Genomic DNA, 15033 nt, shown 5'->3' with positions numbered 1-15033 from the left:
TCTCCCTCCCACCCTCCCTATCCCACCCCTCTAGGTGGTCACAAAGCACTGAGCTGATCTCCCTGTGCTATGCAGCTGCTTCCCCACTAGCTATTTTCCATTTGGTAGTATTTATAAGTCCATGCCACTCTCTCACTTCGTCCCAGCTTACCCTTCCCCCTCCCCATGTCCTCAAGTCCATTCTCTACATCTGCGTCTTTATTCCTATCCTGCCCCTAGGTTCTTCAAAACCATTTTTTTTTTTGGTTCCATATATATATATGTTAGCATACGGTATTTGTTTTTCTGACTTACTTCACTGTGTATGACAGACTCTAGGTCCATCCACCTCATTACAAATAACTCAATTTCATTTCTTTTTATGGCTAGTAATATTCCATTGTATATATGTGCCACATCTTCTTTATCCATTCATCTGTCGATGGACACTTAGGTTCCAGCATACTCTTTTAAAGTAAAAATTGATAAGCTGATTCTAAAATTTATATGGAAACATATAGGAACTAGAATAACCAATGATGAAAAAGAACAAAGTTAAAAGACTTACAGTAACTGATTTAAAGATATGCTATAAAGAGTAAAGTAAGTCAGTGTGGTATTGGTGGAAGGATGAACACATATCAATGGAACAGAATAGAGTCCAGAAATAAACCCACGCATATAGGGGCAATTTTTTTTTTTAATTAATTAATTTATTTTTGGCTGTGTTGGGTCTTCGTTTCTGTGCGAGGGCTTTCTCTAGTTGCGGCAAGCGGGGGCCACTCTTCATCGCGGTGCACGGGCCTCTCACTATCGTGGCCTCTGTTGTTGCGGAGCACAGGCTCCAGACGCGCAGGCTCAGTAATTGTGGCTCACAGGCCTAGTTGCTCCGCGGCATGTGGGATCCTCCCAGACCAGGGCTCGAACCCGTGTCCCCTGCATTGGCAGGCAGATTCTCAACCACTGCTCCACCAGGGAAGCCCATAGGGGCAATTTTTGATGGAGGTGCAAAGACAAATCAATGGGGGAAATAATAATCTTTCAACAAATGATGTACCTCCATACACAAAAAATAAACCACAAACTTAACTGCATACCACATTAGTTCAAAATGTTTCATAATAAATTTTATATGCATGCAATCAAAGTTCTGCATTCTGGAGAAGTTCTGACAAAGAAAACAGAGTTATTTAAGTTTTTTTTTTAGGGGGAGAGACTTGAAAAATTTTAAAGACTGCTATTTTAAATAGTTAAGTCACAGTTTTAAGTGAAGAAAAATTATTTGCAGTTTGTAAAGCTACTGAATATGCTCATCACACTAAACAAGACAGCAGGCAAACTGGCTTTAAAGTTATAAACATATTGATCTTTTATGGTAATCTAAATCCCTGAGCTTCTAGTATGCTCATAATCAGGAGAAATTAAAGCCTCAGTTCTAAGTCTCGTTTTCCTCATATCTAGGTATCTTTACTTTGGGGAAATGGATGGTTATGGATTTGCAGAAGAGGAAGATTAAGAAGCTTGTTACTGCGAGAAAAGGGTTTACTAGTGATGAAATAAAATGTATACTTTAAGGCAGGACAAGAAAAATTAAACATAAAATTCTCTCTGTGTGTCCCTTTGGGCCTCCTCCCTCCCTAATGTGCACGTGCATCTGCATTAAACATTAACCAGAGCTCCTCAAAGATGGGAGCGCAAGCTCCACCGCAGAGATCAATTTTTTCCCTTTCTTCTGATGCTAGCCATGTAACTTCCTAAAAGAAAAGCAGCTCTGTAGGGGGTCATAGTGCCTTGCTGCTCGCTTTGCACGTGCTTACCTGGGCTATGTATCTTTGGTGAACTTTATGTAAAATATCAGTATGTCATTTCCATGTAAGATCCTCCGTCTTGAAAATGCATATAATTGTGTCTTGGACTTCTAACAGGTGGAACAGTTCTCAGGGCTTTCTGAGAGTCTGTCTTCTGGGTTATAATCCTCAGTTTGGCTCCAATAAAATTCCCTATTTTTCTTCTTAATGTCATTGTTAACTGAATATTCTTTGGCATTAGTTTATTTCTAATCCAGAGTAATCATTAAATCTGGTCAAGTTTTTGACTACTACAAAATTCCTTCAGTTATTTCAAGGATGTTGGGTATTAGGGAATAGTACCAAAATCACTGCACCAGGTGAAGCTAATGACCCAGCACGTTTTGGGAGAGGTTAAAAGGAGGTCGGGCCTTTCGCCGTATATTCACAGGAATGGGTGACCCGTATAGCAGCTTCCCAGGCCCACCAGGCCCTGCCCTCTGGCTCCTTCCCACCGCCTGGCCTTTGCCCCAGCAGTTCCGCTGGCCTACAAGGCCCCCTCATTCCTTAGCTCTGAAAGCCTGCTTTTCAAGAGCCGCCGCTCCAGCTCAGCTCCATCTTTCTCTTACTCGATTCCTAGACGCTTAATATTTGAACCAGCTAATTTTACCTTCATTGACGCACGCACGGCCTCACCCTGTTTTTCTAGGTCTCGCGCTATTATTTATAACTCCGTTGCGCACAGCTGGTGACGTTACCGGCGTCTAAGTCAGACAGAGCTACCAGCGCCGCCCCCTAATCACGTGAGCTCCGGCTCTGGCGCAGAGCCAGGGGGCGGTGCCGGGACCCGGGCCGCCACGCCCGCCTTTCCGGTTGGGGCAGCGCAGCGCGGTCACGTGGCTGGAGGAGCGGCGGCTCGCGCGGCGTGGAGTCTCGGCGTCCGGTGAGCGCGCTAAGGGGGCGGAGGGACGGGGGCGGCGCGAGGCGGCTGGGGTCCAGCTCTCGTAGCCCCGCTCTTGGTTCCTCACCCGCCAAGGACAGTGGAGAGGGTCCGGGGCTGCGCAAATTCGAGAAACTCGGCAGGTTATGCGCAAGCTGGTAAACTGGCTCCTTCCCCTCTTGCTAGTTGAATGACCTCATCTGATATTGTAGAAATAAGGAATAGATTTGAAAGACTCTTTCTACCTCTCTCATCTCCTCCTTTATTATTATTTTTTTCTATATTTTTCTGCTAATTATGAGCCTTAAAACTACAGCGCACTGAATGCAATGTGGTATCCTGGATTGGATCCTAGAACAGAAAAAGGACATCAGTAGAGAAACTGGGGAAATCCTGATAAAGTATTTGGTAAGTGCGTGTATTAATGTTAAGTTCTTATTTTTGATAAATGTACTCTAATATTGCATTAGAGGAATTTGGGTAGAGGGCATACAGGAGCTCACTGTACTATCTTTGCAACTTACTGTAAATCTAAAATTATTTTAACATTAAAATTTAAGCAAAATCCTACAGCGGTATGCCACAGATCACTGTTTACAGAAAGGGCTGAAGTCAGTTCCTTTTTTGCCAAGCCTGACTGGAATTAGGTGTCTGTTTGATCAACTTGTTTGCTGAGGAAGTAGTTGTCCGGCTAGTGGGTGTGGATGCTTCTAGTTCAAGTTTTCCGGGCAGGAATCTGTTTTCTTTTTCAATTCCATCCATTAAGTGTCTCTGGAACACCTGTTATGCACAAGTAAATGAGACACACTCATTCCCTCCAGTAGGGCCGCGTGTGATAAAAAAGCAAGTCAGGTAGGAAATACAGACTATTAGAAAGATACAATGCAGAGCTAGGAGGGCTCAGAGGTAGAAGAAAGCACATCTGGCCCAGGGGAGTCAGGAGGGCTGCTGGAGGGAGTGGCTGTCATGAACTGAGGGGGGCCTGAGAGGAGAAAGCATTCTGGGTGGAGAATGGCTCCAGCAGAGGCTTTAAAGAGACCAGGCTGAGGGGGCCTGGGAGCAGCAGGTACAATCCCTTTTCCACGGAAGCACAGAGCATGCCCAGGGAGTACTGGCAAATGGCACAGGAAGTGAAAACTGGTTACATTATAGAAAACAAGGTGACACCTACTTTAATCATATATACCGTGGGCGCTATGGAATGTTTTTGGGCAGGAGAGGGGCATCATTGGATCTGTGCTTGCAGATGACTGAGTTGGCAGCAATGGCTTGGAGTGGATCAGTTAGGGAAGTATTGATTTAGCCCAGGAGAGGTAAAAGAAGTTCATCCGGGCCTGTGAAGTTGATGTGCAAAGAAGGACATGGGTTGGGGAGATTTTGTGGACCTAGAGGACTTGGCAACTGAAGGCACTGAAAAGAAGAAAAAGGAAAAAAACCCCAAATCCCAAAGTTTTGGTCCTGGATGTTTTGGGGCGTGATTGATGGGTTTGTGGAAACAGAGGACTCAGCAGGAGACCTGGGGTGGCAGTGGGGAGGGTAGTGCATTTGTTTTTGAACAAGCTGTGTTTGAATTGCTGGCAGGATATCGAGCTGGAGATGTGTATTTTAAGAGTGTTCAGGAGTGGAAGCCAGACATATACAGAAGGGACAGGAAGAGGCAAAAGAGTCTGAGTGGGCAGGTAGGAGCCAGTCAGGGATCCGTATGGGGTTGAGGAGCCAGGGTGGACCAGGGGACTTGGACCTGGTGAGTCAGTAGTATCACAGCTTCTGCAGAGGTGCGGGAGCCTGAGGAATGAGGCTAGATCTTAGATTTAGCAATTAGGAAGATACACGTCACTTTCAGAGTTGTTTTAATGGAAGAGTAGATTGTGTGCTCACAGTCTGTAGTCTGTTCATTCAGTCGCCATTCCCAAGGGGGCCAGGAGCCAGGGATATGGATTCTAGTTCTGGCCCTGCCACTGCCTGTGTAATTTTGGGCAAGTCATGTATGCTTGGGCTGGCATAAGAAGACACCCATAATAAGACCAAAAGGACCTTTTTATTTCTAGCAACACCTAATAGTCCATAGAGCCAGGGTTCCATGGGGCACACTTTGGAAAATGCTGCTATAGAGCTAGAATTTTAGAGGTCTAAAGAACGAAAGAATCTTATCCAGTCCCCTGACTTGACAAATGAAGAGACTAATACTCAAATTCATATTAATGAACATTGATTTCAAATATATTGGTAGTGTCCAAAATACCCCTATAAAGTAGTTATGCTTAAAGCCATTTTGGAAATCCTAAAATAGGCTCTGAGAGATTAAATGACTTGCCCAGGATCACAGAGCAGCACGTGGTGGTGTGAGATTTGAACCCAGGCCTTCTGGGTCAGGGCCCTTCTCTGTCACACATCCTGCTGCCTCCTTGGTTGTCAGTCTTGAATGCATTTAAAACTGGTTGAATGGAATGTTAGTAACTTCAACTTTTTTCCCCTTTCTTAGAAGAAATGTGTTCCAAAAGTCAAGTCTTAACCACTGGACCACCAGGGAAGTCCCAACTGCATTACATATTAATATTACTATATAATTAGTATATAAAAGTGGGAGAGTACACAGCCAACAATTCCCAAAGTTATATTTTAAATGGTTTTTTTTTTTAGAAATTCATGTTCTTTTATTTATTTATTTATTTATTTATTTATTTATTTATGACTGTGTTGGGTCTTCATTTCTGTGCGAGGGCTTTCTCTAGTGGCAAGTGGGGACCACTCTTCATCGCGGTGCGCGGGCCTCTCACCATCGCGGCCTCTCTTGTTGCAGAGCACAGGCTCCAGACGCGCAGGCTCAGTAATTGTGGCTCACGGGCCCAGTTGCTCTGCGGCATGTGGGATCTTCCCAGACCAGGGCTCGAACCCGTGTCCCCTGCATTGGCAGGCAGATTCTCAACCACTGCGCCACCAGGGAAGCCCCCCAAAGTTACATTTTAAAAAACACTAGAGCATTAGACCATGTGAAAGTTCATTTTGTTCAACTCTGCACAGTGGGAAGGTGTACCTGTGATGCCTGAATATATGTGGCACATTGAAAAATATTCTTAGCTGATCCTGTGATTGCTTACTCTTTCCTCTTATTGCTTTTTTCCTTTGCATTGACCAATTCTATTTTCTTCACTGTTGGCTACCAGACCCTGACCACACCCTTCTTAACAGAGGCAGGAGGCTGCATTTATAAGCAGGAATCTGCACTAGAGGTAACATACAGCCTCTTAGGGATTAGTCTTTGATTCAGTAAGTAATATCCTATCTACCTTGACAAATAAAAATAGATGAACATTTTTTAAAAATTATTTATTTATGTATTTATTTATTTTGGCTGCGCCGGGTCTTAGTTGCAACACGTGGGATCTTCTTGCGGCGTGAGGGCTTCTTAGTTGCAGCATGCAGACTTCTTAGTTGCAGCATGCGAACTCTTGGTTGCAGCATATGTGCGGGATCTAGTTCCCCGACCCGGGATCGAACCCAGGCCCCCTGCTTTGGGAGCACAGAGTCCTACCCACTGGGCCACCAGGGAAGTCCCTAGACAAACTTATTTAGGAAATAAACTTGTAAAGGAACCAAGATGATTTCATAAAAATTTTGGGAAAAAATGGGTCCAATATACTTTGTTGAGTGTTGCCAAACTAGCTATTTTAGACTTTTACTCTCAGTTTTACTTGATATCATAAATAATAGAAACTTGGTTTACTCTGATGTTAATCTCATTGAAGTTCTCTGAAAGATAGAAAGCAGTGGCTAAGAGTCTAACAGTATCTCTGGTGTGAGGGTCTAGATTCAGAATCTGGCTCTATCTCTTTTTAGCTATGTTATTTAACCTCTCTGTACTTCAGTGTAATTGTCTAGACTTAAACAATAATAGTATTGTCTTGTAAAGTGTTTGTGAAGATTAAATAGAATAATCTAAGTAGAGCACTTAGAATAGTGCCTAGCACACAGAAAGCAAGCAACAAGTGCTAGCTGTTATTAGATCATGGCTTAAAAGTTGTTGCCGATTTTTTTTTAATTAACTAATTTATTTATTATTTATTTTTGGCCGTGTTGGGTCTTCCTTGTTGCACACGGGCTTTCTCTAGTTGTGGTGAGTGGGGGCTGCTCTTCGTTGCAGTGCACGGGCTTCTCATTGCGATGGCTTCTCTTGTTGCGGAGCACGGGCTCTAGGCGTGTGGGCTCAGTAGCTGTGGCTCGCAGGCTCTAGAGCGCAGGCTCAGTAGTTGTGGTGCACGGGCTTAGTTGCTCCGCGGCATGTGGGATCTTCCCGGACCAGGGCTTGAACCCGTGTCCCCTGCATTGGCAGGCGGATTCCCAGCCACTGCGCCACCAGGGAAGCCCAAGTTGTTGCCAATTTAAGGCATCCAGTTTAATCATTTTCTTTTCTAGGAGGACACAGCTGATTAACACACTTCTCGTCTTTTCCCCTAATCCAGTTAAAAGGTCTCTTATTTTTTTTTCTGTTTTTTAAAAAAAATTTTAATATCATATTATTGAGGTATAATTTACATATAATAAAATGTACCATTGTAAGTATATGGTTTGATGAGTTTTGACAAACCATCATTCCAGTCAAGATACAAGACTTTTTCATCACCCCAGAAAAGTTCCCTCCCCAGGGTTCCCACCCCAGGTAACCATTGATCTGTTGTCTGTCATGTACATTAGTTTTGCCTGGATTTCATACAATACACGGTTCTTCTGTTAGCATAATGTAAGATTCATCCACATTATTGCATATATCAGAAATTTATTATTTATTACTGAATATATTCTGTGTGTGGACTGCCACAATTTGTCCATTTTCTTGTTGATGGACATTTGGGTTGTTTTCAGTTTTTTGGCTAATTTGAATAATACTCTGAACATTCATGCACACATCTTTGTATGAACACATGTTTTCATTTCTCATGGGTAAAGCTTAAGAATGCAGTTGTTGGGTCACTTGTTTGAAAGAAACTGTCAAACTTTTTCACAGTGGTTGTACCATCTTATACTCCTGCCATCAGTGTATTTGGGTGTCCACATCCTTGGCAACACCTGGAATTGACAGTGGTATGTGGTGGAATTTCATTGTAGTTTTTTGTAATTGTAATCTGTAATTCCTTGATGAATGATGTTGAGCCTCTTTCCATCTATGTATCTTCTTCTTCTTCTTTTTTTTTTTTTTTTTGGCTGCGCCCTGTGGCTGGATCTCAGTTCCCCGACCAGGGATCGAACCCGGGCCCCGGCAGTGAAAGTCTGGAATCCTAACCACTAGGCCACTGGGGAACTCTCCAGGTATCTTCTTTTATGATGTATCTCTCTAAAATTTTTAAGGGCCTTTGTTTGTTTTGTTTTGTTTTGTTTTTTAATTTTTTAAGGGCCTTTGTTTTTAAACATTGAAAATGTATGGTACCTTGACCCTAAAAATAACAGAAACCCCTTCAAACATGATAGATTTATTTGGCATCTTTGTGTGGTTTTAAAAGTGGGAGACTAAGAGAGAGACTTAAGCAAAAATACAAGACTGAGATTTAATTATTTTTGAATGTCCTGGTAAGCAATTACTTAAAGAGCAGGATATTTAGAAAGGATTTCAGATGTGTTTATTTTCCTTTTTTTTAAAAAAAAAATGTCTTGAGAAAAGGATGAAATATTTCTAAATACCTTCAGCAAAGCAGCTGTTTTGAAATGCCTGGTGGTGAAAGTCCCTCTTCACTGCCCTTGTACTGGAGGGACAAGGCTGAGCATTTCCGGTGCTCTCCAGCCAACAGGTGGCCACTGTCACCAGGTGGGTGCCCACAGTGGGCTCCACATGGCAGGGGGCTCAGTGATGGGCATTTCTCTGTAGGGCATTTTTACCCAGAGTTAGCCCCAGGTTATCCGGTGTGGAGCCTTACAGAGGTGGCTGTGTTGTTTTTCGCCCCAGGCAAGTATTTCAGTTTATTGGTTTTATTTATTTAATTAATTGATTTATCTGTCTATCTATCTATTTATTTTGGCTGCACTGCGAGGCATGCAGGATCTTAGTTCCCCTACCAGGAATCAAACCTGCGCCCTTTGCAGTGGAAGCACAGAGTCTTAACCACTGGACCGCCAGGGAAGTCCCTCAGTTTGTTTGTTTATTCCTTTCTCCCTTTATCCATTTATTTAAAAGTACTGTCGAGCACTGATCATGTCTTAGATAACTGTGTAGGCACTGGGCATGCAGTGTGACCCAAACAGACCAAAATCTCTGCCCTGTGGAGCTTGCATTCCACTTCGGGCCCTCGGGAGCAGGTTTGGGCTCTGGTAGAGGAAATGTCCAGGTTGCACTACCTTTTGAGAAGCGTAACAGGCAGGCCAGAGCCACCTTCTGCTTCCCGAGGCTCCCATTTGTATTGCCTTCCCCCTTTGAATGGTGTGCTTTGAAAAATGAGTAAAATATGGAGGGGTGTGTTAGAAGGTCATAAATGCCAAGAAGAAAAATCAAGCAGAGAAGTGGGATAGGGAAGAGGAGTTGGCAGTTTTAGGCAGGGTGCCAGGAAAGGCCACACTGAGAAGGTGACACTGCAGGAAAGACCCAAGGAGGTGAGGAACCAGCTGTGCATCTGGCTGGGGGAAGAATGTTCCAGGCAGAGGGAACTCAAAGCTCTGGGGCAGGAATGCCTGGCTCGGTCAGTAATACCAGGGAGGCTGGGGAGGCCAGGGCAGCCGGCCCAGGGTGAGGGTATGGGGCAGAGGTGAGCTTGGGGCCCCTCGCCACTGGAAGGGCTTTGACTTTTACTCTGTGCTGAGAAACACTGGAGGGTTTTGAACACAGGTGTGGCGTGGTTAGAGAGAGGGAGGGACGATGGGGGGACCTTCTTCCCTCCCATCTGTCACTGTCCCGACAAAACCTCTCCTAATCATATCTGCACAGAAATAGAAAATGAACCAAGTAGAGCTGTAGGAGAGAGCGTAAGGGCCCTGAGCACCTGAAGTAGATAAAGCGTTGTGAGGAACAGAGGCAAGACGGTCTTAGTCATTGGAAGCTGGGTTTTCAGAGACTCTTCTGAATTTTATACAGCTCTTCGGCTTGTGAAAACTGATCCCTTTCCTTTGTAAGCTCGTTTGTCAGGTGTGTTCTTTTTCCTTGGCAAAGCCTGATCTGCTTTATCCTGATCAGTAGATTATTGGATTCAGTAAAAATCTTCCCTATTTCCTTGGAAATAAGGAGTCAGATCTTTTCTTACCCGAAAAGTCCTGAAATGTTAAACAGCTTCAGTTGGATTGCAAGGGGCATCTGTGTGCTTGTGCATTGCTGGCTGTGCCTGCAAAATATAGGAAGGAACTTTTCTTCCCTGGCAAACCCAACTTTGATTATACTGACGGCTTTTTAACTACTGTTTTCTCTTAACTGCAGATAACTTGTTTATCCCTACGGTAAAGAAGGCACGTGGCTGATGAGCAGGGAGGCGAGGCCGCAGAGTGAGGCAGAGGGGCAGGCCTGGGAAGCAGAGGACGATGACATGGCAGAAGGCGATTTAGGGTATGGCCTCAGAAGAAGGCCCGGCGGCATTTATGAAGTGCAAGTTTCACATTTATTTACATCTAGAAGAAGATCAGATGGAAAGACCTTTAGTCCTCCCCCATTTTCAAGAAATGGGGAAGAAAGAAACAGTGCCGTTTTTCAGTATTCCAAGCATAAGAGCTTGCATGATACATACCCAGAAGGACCCCAAATTCCCTATCACGGCCGACAAAGTAGCACTGGTAAGAATGCCTAGCATCCTTTCTCCTCCTCTTTTCTGCCCTGTGGATTTTATCAATGCTGTCAGCCTCCCAACACATGAAGATGGGTCACCATCGTGGATTTTAGAAATTTATCTTTATTCACCTCTAGAGGTTGATTGGTGATGGTAAAAGTAATTGATGTTTCTGTGTCCACGTATTATACAAATTGTAAAGCACAGTAATTATTCTGCATCAATACATATATGTTAGTTATATCAATAAGTAATTACTTACCTTGCTTTTCTTGTGAAGTAGTGGTATACTTCATTTGTTCTTTTTTTGTCTTATTCAACAAACATTTATTGGGTACCTATTAGGTGCCCAGGACAGTACCAGGCTCTGGGAATCACATCAGTAAATAAAATAGTCAAAGGCCCTAATGTCATGGAGTTCACATTCTGGTAGAGCAGACAGAAAATAAACCTGCAAATCAACAGCTATGTAACATCAGGCAGTGGTAAGTGAAAAGACAGTGAGTGAGTGGAGGGCCTGGGGCGCTGCTCTTTGAGGCACAGGTCAAGAGAGGCCTCTCTAAGGAGGTGACATTGGAACACTGCAAGCCTGATGCTCATCTGGGGAAGGAGTGTTACAGGCAGAACACACAGGCTTCAGGTTATTTTAGGGATGTCATAAAATTCTCAAAACAAAATTAATTTATCATAAGTAAAAATAAATTGTGCTGTACACTAAGGAGAGAATAAAATTCAGAATCTTATTGTGATAGAATGTTACAACTGCGAAGTGACCCGGAACTGGCGGATGAGTCCCAGCCTGCACTGTGGTACAGCTCAGATGTGGCTGAATCTTTTGTAATCCACATTGTAAAACTTCCCCACCAAAGTGGAACAAACACAATTAGAACAACATGAAAATAATTTAAGAAACATTTCAGATTTATGAAAACATGGTGCATCTGGGGATCGATCTCTGTCCTTCAAAATCCTTCTTGAAATTAGGATGGGATTATTTATATATTTTTCTTCCAAGTCCTTATCATGCATAGAGGATGGATACTGTTTTGCAAGCAAGATGTTGAAAATTGAACATTATGCTAAGATGCCTTTACAAAAATGTGAGGAAACTACTGGGATAGAAACAAGAAGTAATAGTAATGGTATGAGCTCCTATTTTTTTTGAGTTATGGACTTTTGTCTTTTTATCAAAGTTGACTTGATCCTAGGTAAGAATATTGTGTTAGTTTCCTCTTGCTAATAGGCAGTTTCCAAATTACCAGAAATTTAATGGTTTAAAACAACATAAATTTTATTCTCTTACAGTTCTGTAGGTCAAAAATCCGAAACAGGTTTCACTGGACTAAAATCGCGGTGTTGGCATAGCCCCTCCAGAAGGGAGGCTCTAGGGGAGAACCCACTCTCTTGCCTTTTCCACCTTCTAGAGGCTGCCTTCCCTGGCCGTGGTACCCTTCCTCTGTCTTCATAGCCACTTCTCCCTCTGCCTCATGCTGATACTGACTCCCCTGCCTCCTTTCATTTATAAGGGCCCTTGTGATTACATCAGGCCCACTTGGGTAATCCAGAATAATCTCCCATCTCCAAGTATTTAATCACACCTGCAAAATTCTTTTTGCTAGGTATTCACAGGTTCTGGGATTAAGATGTGGACATCTTTGGGGGCCACTATTCTGCCTACCACAGGTGTTAATAGAATAGAACTTGTCATTGTCAACCCAGTGTTACTTTTTTAAAAATTTTATTTATTTTTTAATTTTTGGCCACACCATGTTGCATGCAGGATCTTAGTTCCCCGACCAGGGACTGAACCCATGCCCCCTGCACTGGACCGCCAAGGAAGTTCCCCAATGTCACTTTTGTCCCTCATTGGAACCCTGAATTATCAGAGTAAAAACATGACTTAGGTTTTCCCTTGGTTACTATCATGTTGATGAAAGTTCAGAATAGCAAAGAATTGTTTTGAGAAATTTTTAATGTCCCTCAAAATATTCTTTCTAAATTTTTTTGCTTCTTTTTACTTCCTGTTCTCTTGCTGTAATTTATCACTTCAATGTTTTTCTATTGCCAGTGAAACTGCAATGTAAATGAAGTTCCTGGGAAGCCCAGTTTAATGTCTCAGTTGATCGATCCCATTAAGGAGAGAATAATTGAAGTTACTGGAGACTTCTAGTGATTCTCCTTGGAAAGAAATTAAATTCAGGTTATTTCTTAGATATTCATATCATGATATTGATCAGGCTTAAGCCAAACACCAAAATTTATTTACTTTACTCACCAACATTCATTAATACTGTGTTTGGATGTAGTAAGTAACCAATTCATTAACAACAGTTTTATTTTAGAGTCCTTTTTTTTAAGAGTCTTTTGATTCAAAAGTATGTGTTGTTTCATTTGTGGAATGTTTTATGCTATCTGTTTTTATCATCGTTTGGTTATTACAGTTATTTTCTTGTTTCAATTTAGGGAAAGGCTGTATTTGATATTTTGTAAACAAATGTCCCATATTTAACTAGTTAAAGAAAATATTTAATTTTTTTTCCCTCTAATAGATTCTAATTCAGAGTTGTCAAATGTGGAATTAAGGCAACGTCTTCATGAAACTTTAGAGGTAGGTACTCTGGCTAACATACAAACTCTTATGTGAATAAAGTCCACTGATAGATATTTTGTGTAAGTATTACTAACATGGTATGGAAGGCAACTGTTGGCTTTCCAGATATTCTTGAGCCACACTGTCAAGCTCATAACTTCCAACTGGCCTCCTCCTCTCGGTGGCTTCGTCTCCTCATCTCTCAGAAAGGCTGTTTGTATAAACATGCCCTCCTGTTCTCCTTTCCAACTTATTTCTCTAACTCCTCCTGGAGAAAATAATCACTCCCTTCCATCTGTCTTCCCAGTATGTGTGACTTGGAATAACCTGACTTAATTTAACCTCTTTGAAGTCAGAGGACTAGAAAGTACCCCAGGTGGTCTGAGGAGGCCATCCATCTTGCTGGGAGTTGGAGTTTCTATGAGGGTGCTTGTCCTTTCAGGAACAGAAAGCCCATCTTAGTGTGCATTTGTTTTTTTGTTTGTTTGTTTTTTGGGTTTTTTTGGCCGCAGCATGTGGGATCTTAGTTTCCCGAGCAGAGATCAAACCTCAGGCCCCCTGCAGTGGACGCATGGGGTCTTAACCACTGGACCTCCAGGGAAGTCCCTTAGTGTGCATTTGTGTCTCTTCTGGTGATCGCTACTCTACTAGTTTCCTAGGGCTGCCCTGACAAACTGGTGTCTTAAAAGAGCAGATCGATTCTCTCTCAGCTATGGAAGCTAGAGGTCTGAAATCAAGATGTGGGTGGGCTGTGTTCCCTCTGAAGGGTCTACAGGAGAATCCTTTGCCACCTCCTAGCTTCTGGTGGTTGCCGCCAACGACCTTTGGCTTGTAGCTGCGTCACACCAGTCATTGGATTGAGGCCTACTCTAATCTAGTATGACATTAATTACATCTGCAAAGGCCCTATTTCCGATTAAGGTCGAATTTATGGTACCAGGGGTTAGGACTTGAACATATCTTTTGGGGTGGGGGGCACAGTTCTACCCATAATAGCTACTGTAACTGTGTAGCCGATCATGTTCTTATTTTATGTGGTCTAAAGCTTTTTCTCCAAATTATTAACTGTGTGTGTGGCCTAGATGGGTAAAAGCAGAAGATTTGGGCTTTTAGTCATAACTGGCACCTGACAGTGAGCATCTCAGTTTTAGCCTCTCTGGTCCACTTATAAAGCCTGGAGGAATTTCCAACCTCATTTTGTAAGGTCAGAGCACTTTGAGTCAAAGTGAATGTTGAGCTTAAATGTAAAGTGTCTAAACTGATCATTTGGGGTTGCATATCTCGCAGATAGGAAGACTAATTGTGTTTTTCTCCTCAGGAGGTAGAAATTTTGAAAACTGAACTTGAGGCATCTCAAAGACAACTTGAAGGTAAAGAGGAAGCATTGAGAATTCTTCAAAGCAATGTAAGAAGTTACTTTTACACTTTCATCAGGTACACATTCCAATGATAGGTAGTATGGTTGTATCTTTTTAATTTAATTTAATTTTTATATTTTTGGCCATGCTGCATGGCTTGCCGGATCTCAGTTCCCCAACCAGGGATTGAACCCGGGCCATGGCAGTGAAAGTGCCGAATCCTAACCACTAGACCACCAGGGAACTCCCTGGTTTTAGCTTTTAAAATAAAAGCATCAGTGTTTAATATAGTTTTTTTTTTTTGAGCTATAGATTTTTAAAACAGCTTTATTAAGATGTAACTTAACGTCGTGAATTTCTCTCGTTTTAAGCATACAATTTATTTTTACTAAACTTAGAATTGTGTAACTGTCATCACAACTTAATTTAGAACATTTCCATCACCCCAAAAAAGGAACCTCTTACCCATTAGCAGTTATTCCCATTCCCATCCCCAGCCACCACTAATCTACTTTCTGTTTTATAGCTTTGCCTTTTCTATTTCATAAATAGAATCATACAGTATATGTCTAGATTCTTTTGCCTCTGGATTCTTACAGTTAGCATATTTTTAAGGTTCATGCATGTTGTAGCATGTGTCAGGGCT

The 15033-nt window shown here is 42.5% G+C and overlaps 1 protein-coding gene across 3 annotated transcripts in view; it reads left to right on the top strand.

The window, feature by feature from the left end:
• The first annotated feature begins 2652 nt into the window (after positions 1 to 2652).
• CCDC125 (coiled-coil domain containing 125) overlaps positions 2653 to 15033 on the top strand; it is a 32898-nt gene continuing 20517 nt past the window's right edge. The window contains exons 1-6 of one of the 3 annotated variants that reach the window (XM_007175982.3): positions 2653 to 2709; positions 3023 to 3114; positions 7930 to 8010; positions 10097 to 10446; positions 12989 to 13047; positions 14348 to 14434. In XM_007175982.3, coding sequence (XP_007176044.2) covers positions 10137 to 10446; positions 12989 to 13047; positions 14348 to 14434 — 456 coding nt within the window. In that variant the 5' untranslated portion in view covers positions 2653 to 2709; positions 3023 to 3114; positions 7930 to 8010; positions 10097 to 10136. The other 2 variants (XM_057540248.1, XM_057540249.1) reach the window with 2 other exon arrangements.

The sequence above is a fragment of the Balaenoptera acutorostrata genome, chromosome 2, assembly GCF_949987535.1.
Source record: "Balaenoptera acutorostrata chromosome 2, mBalAcu1.1, whole genome shotgun sequence".
In the NCBI taxonomy this organism is placed as follows: Eukaryota; Metazoa; Chordata; class Mammalia; order Artiodactyla; family Balaenopteridae; genus Balaenoptera; species Balaenoptera acutorostrata.
The sequence above is the reverse complement of the archived record's forward strand: the minus strand, read 5'-3'. Positions and strand labels throughout refer to the sequence as shown.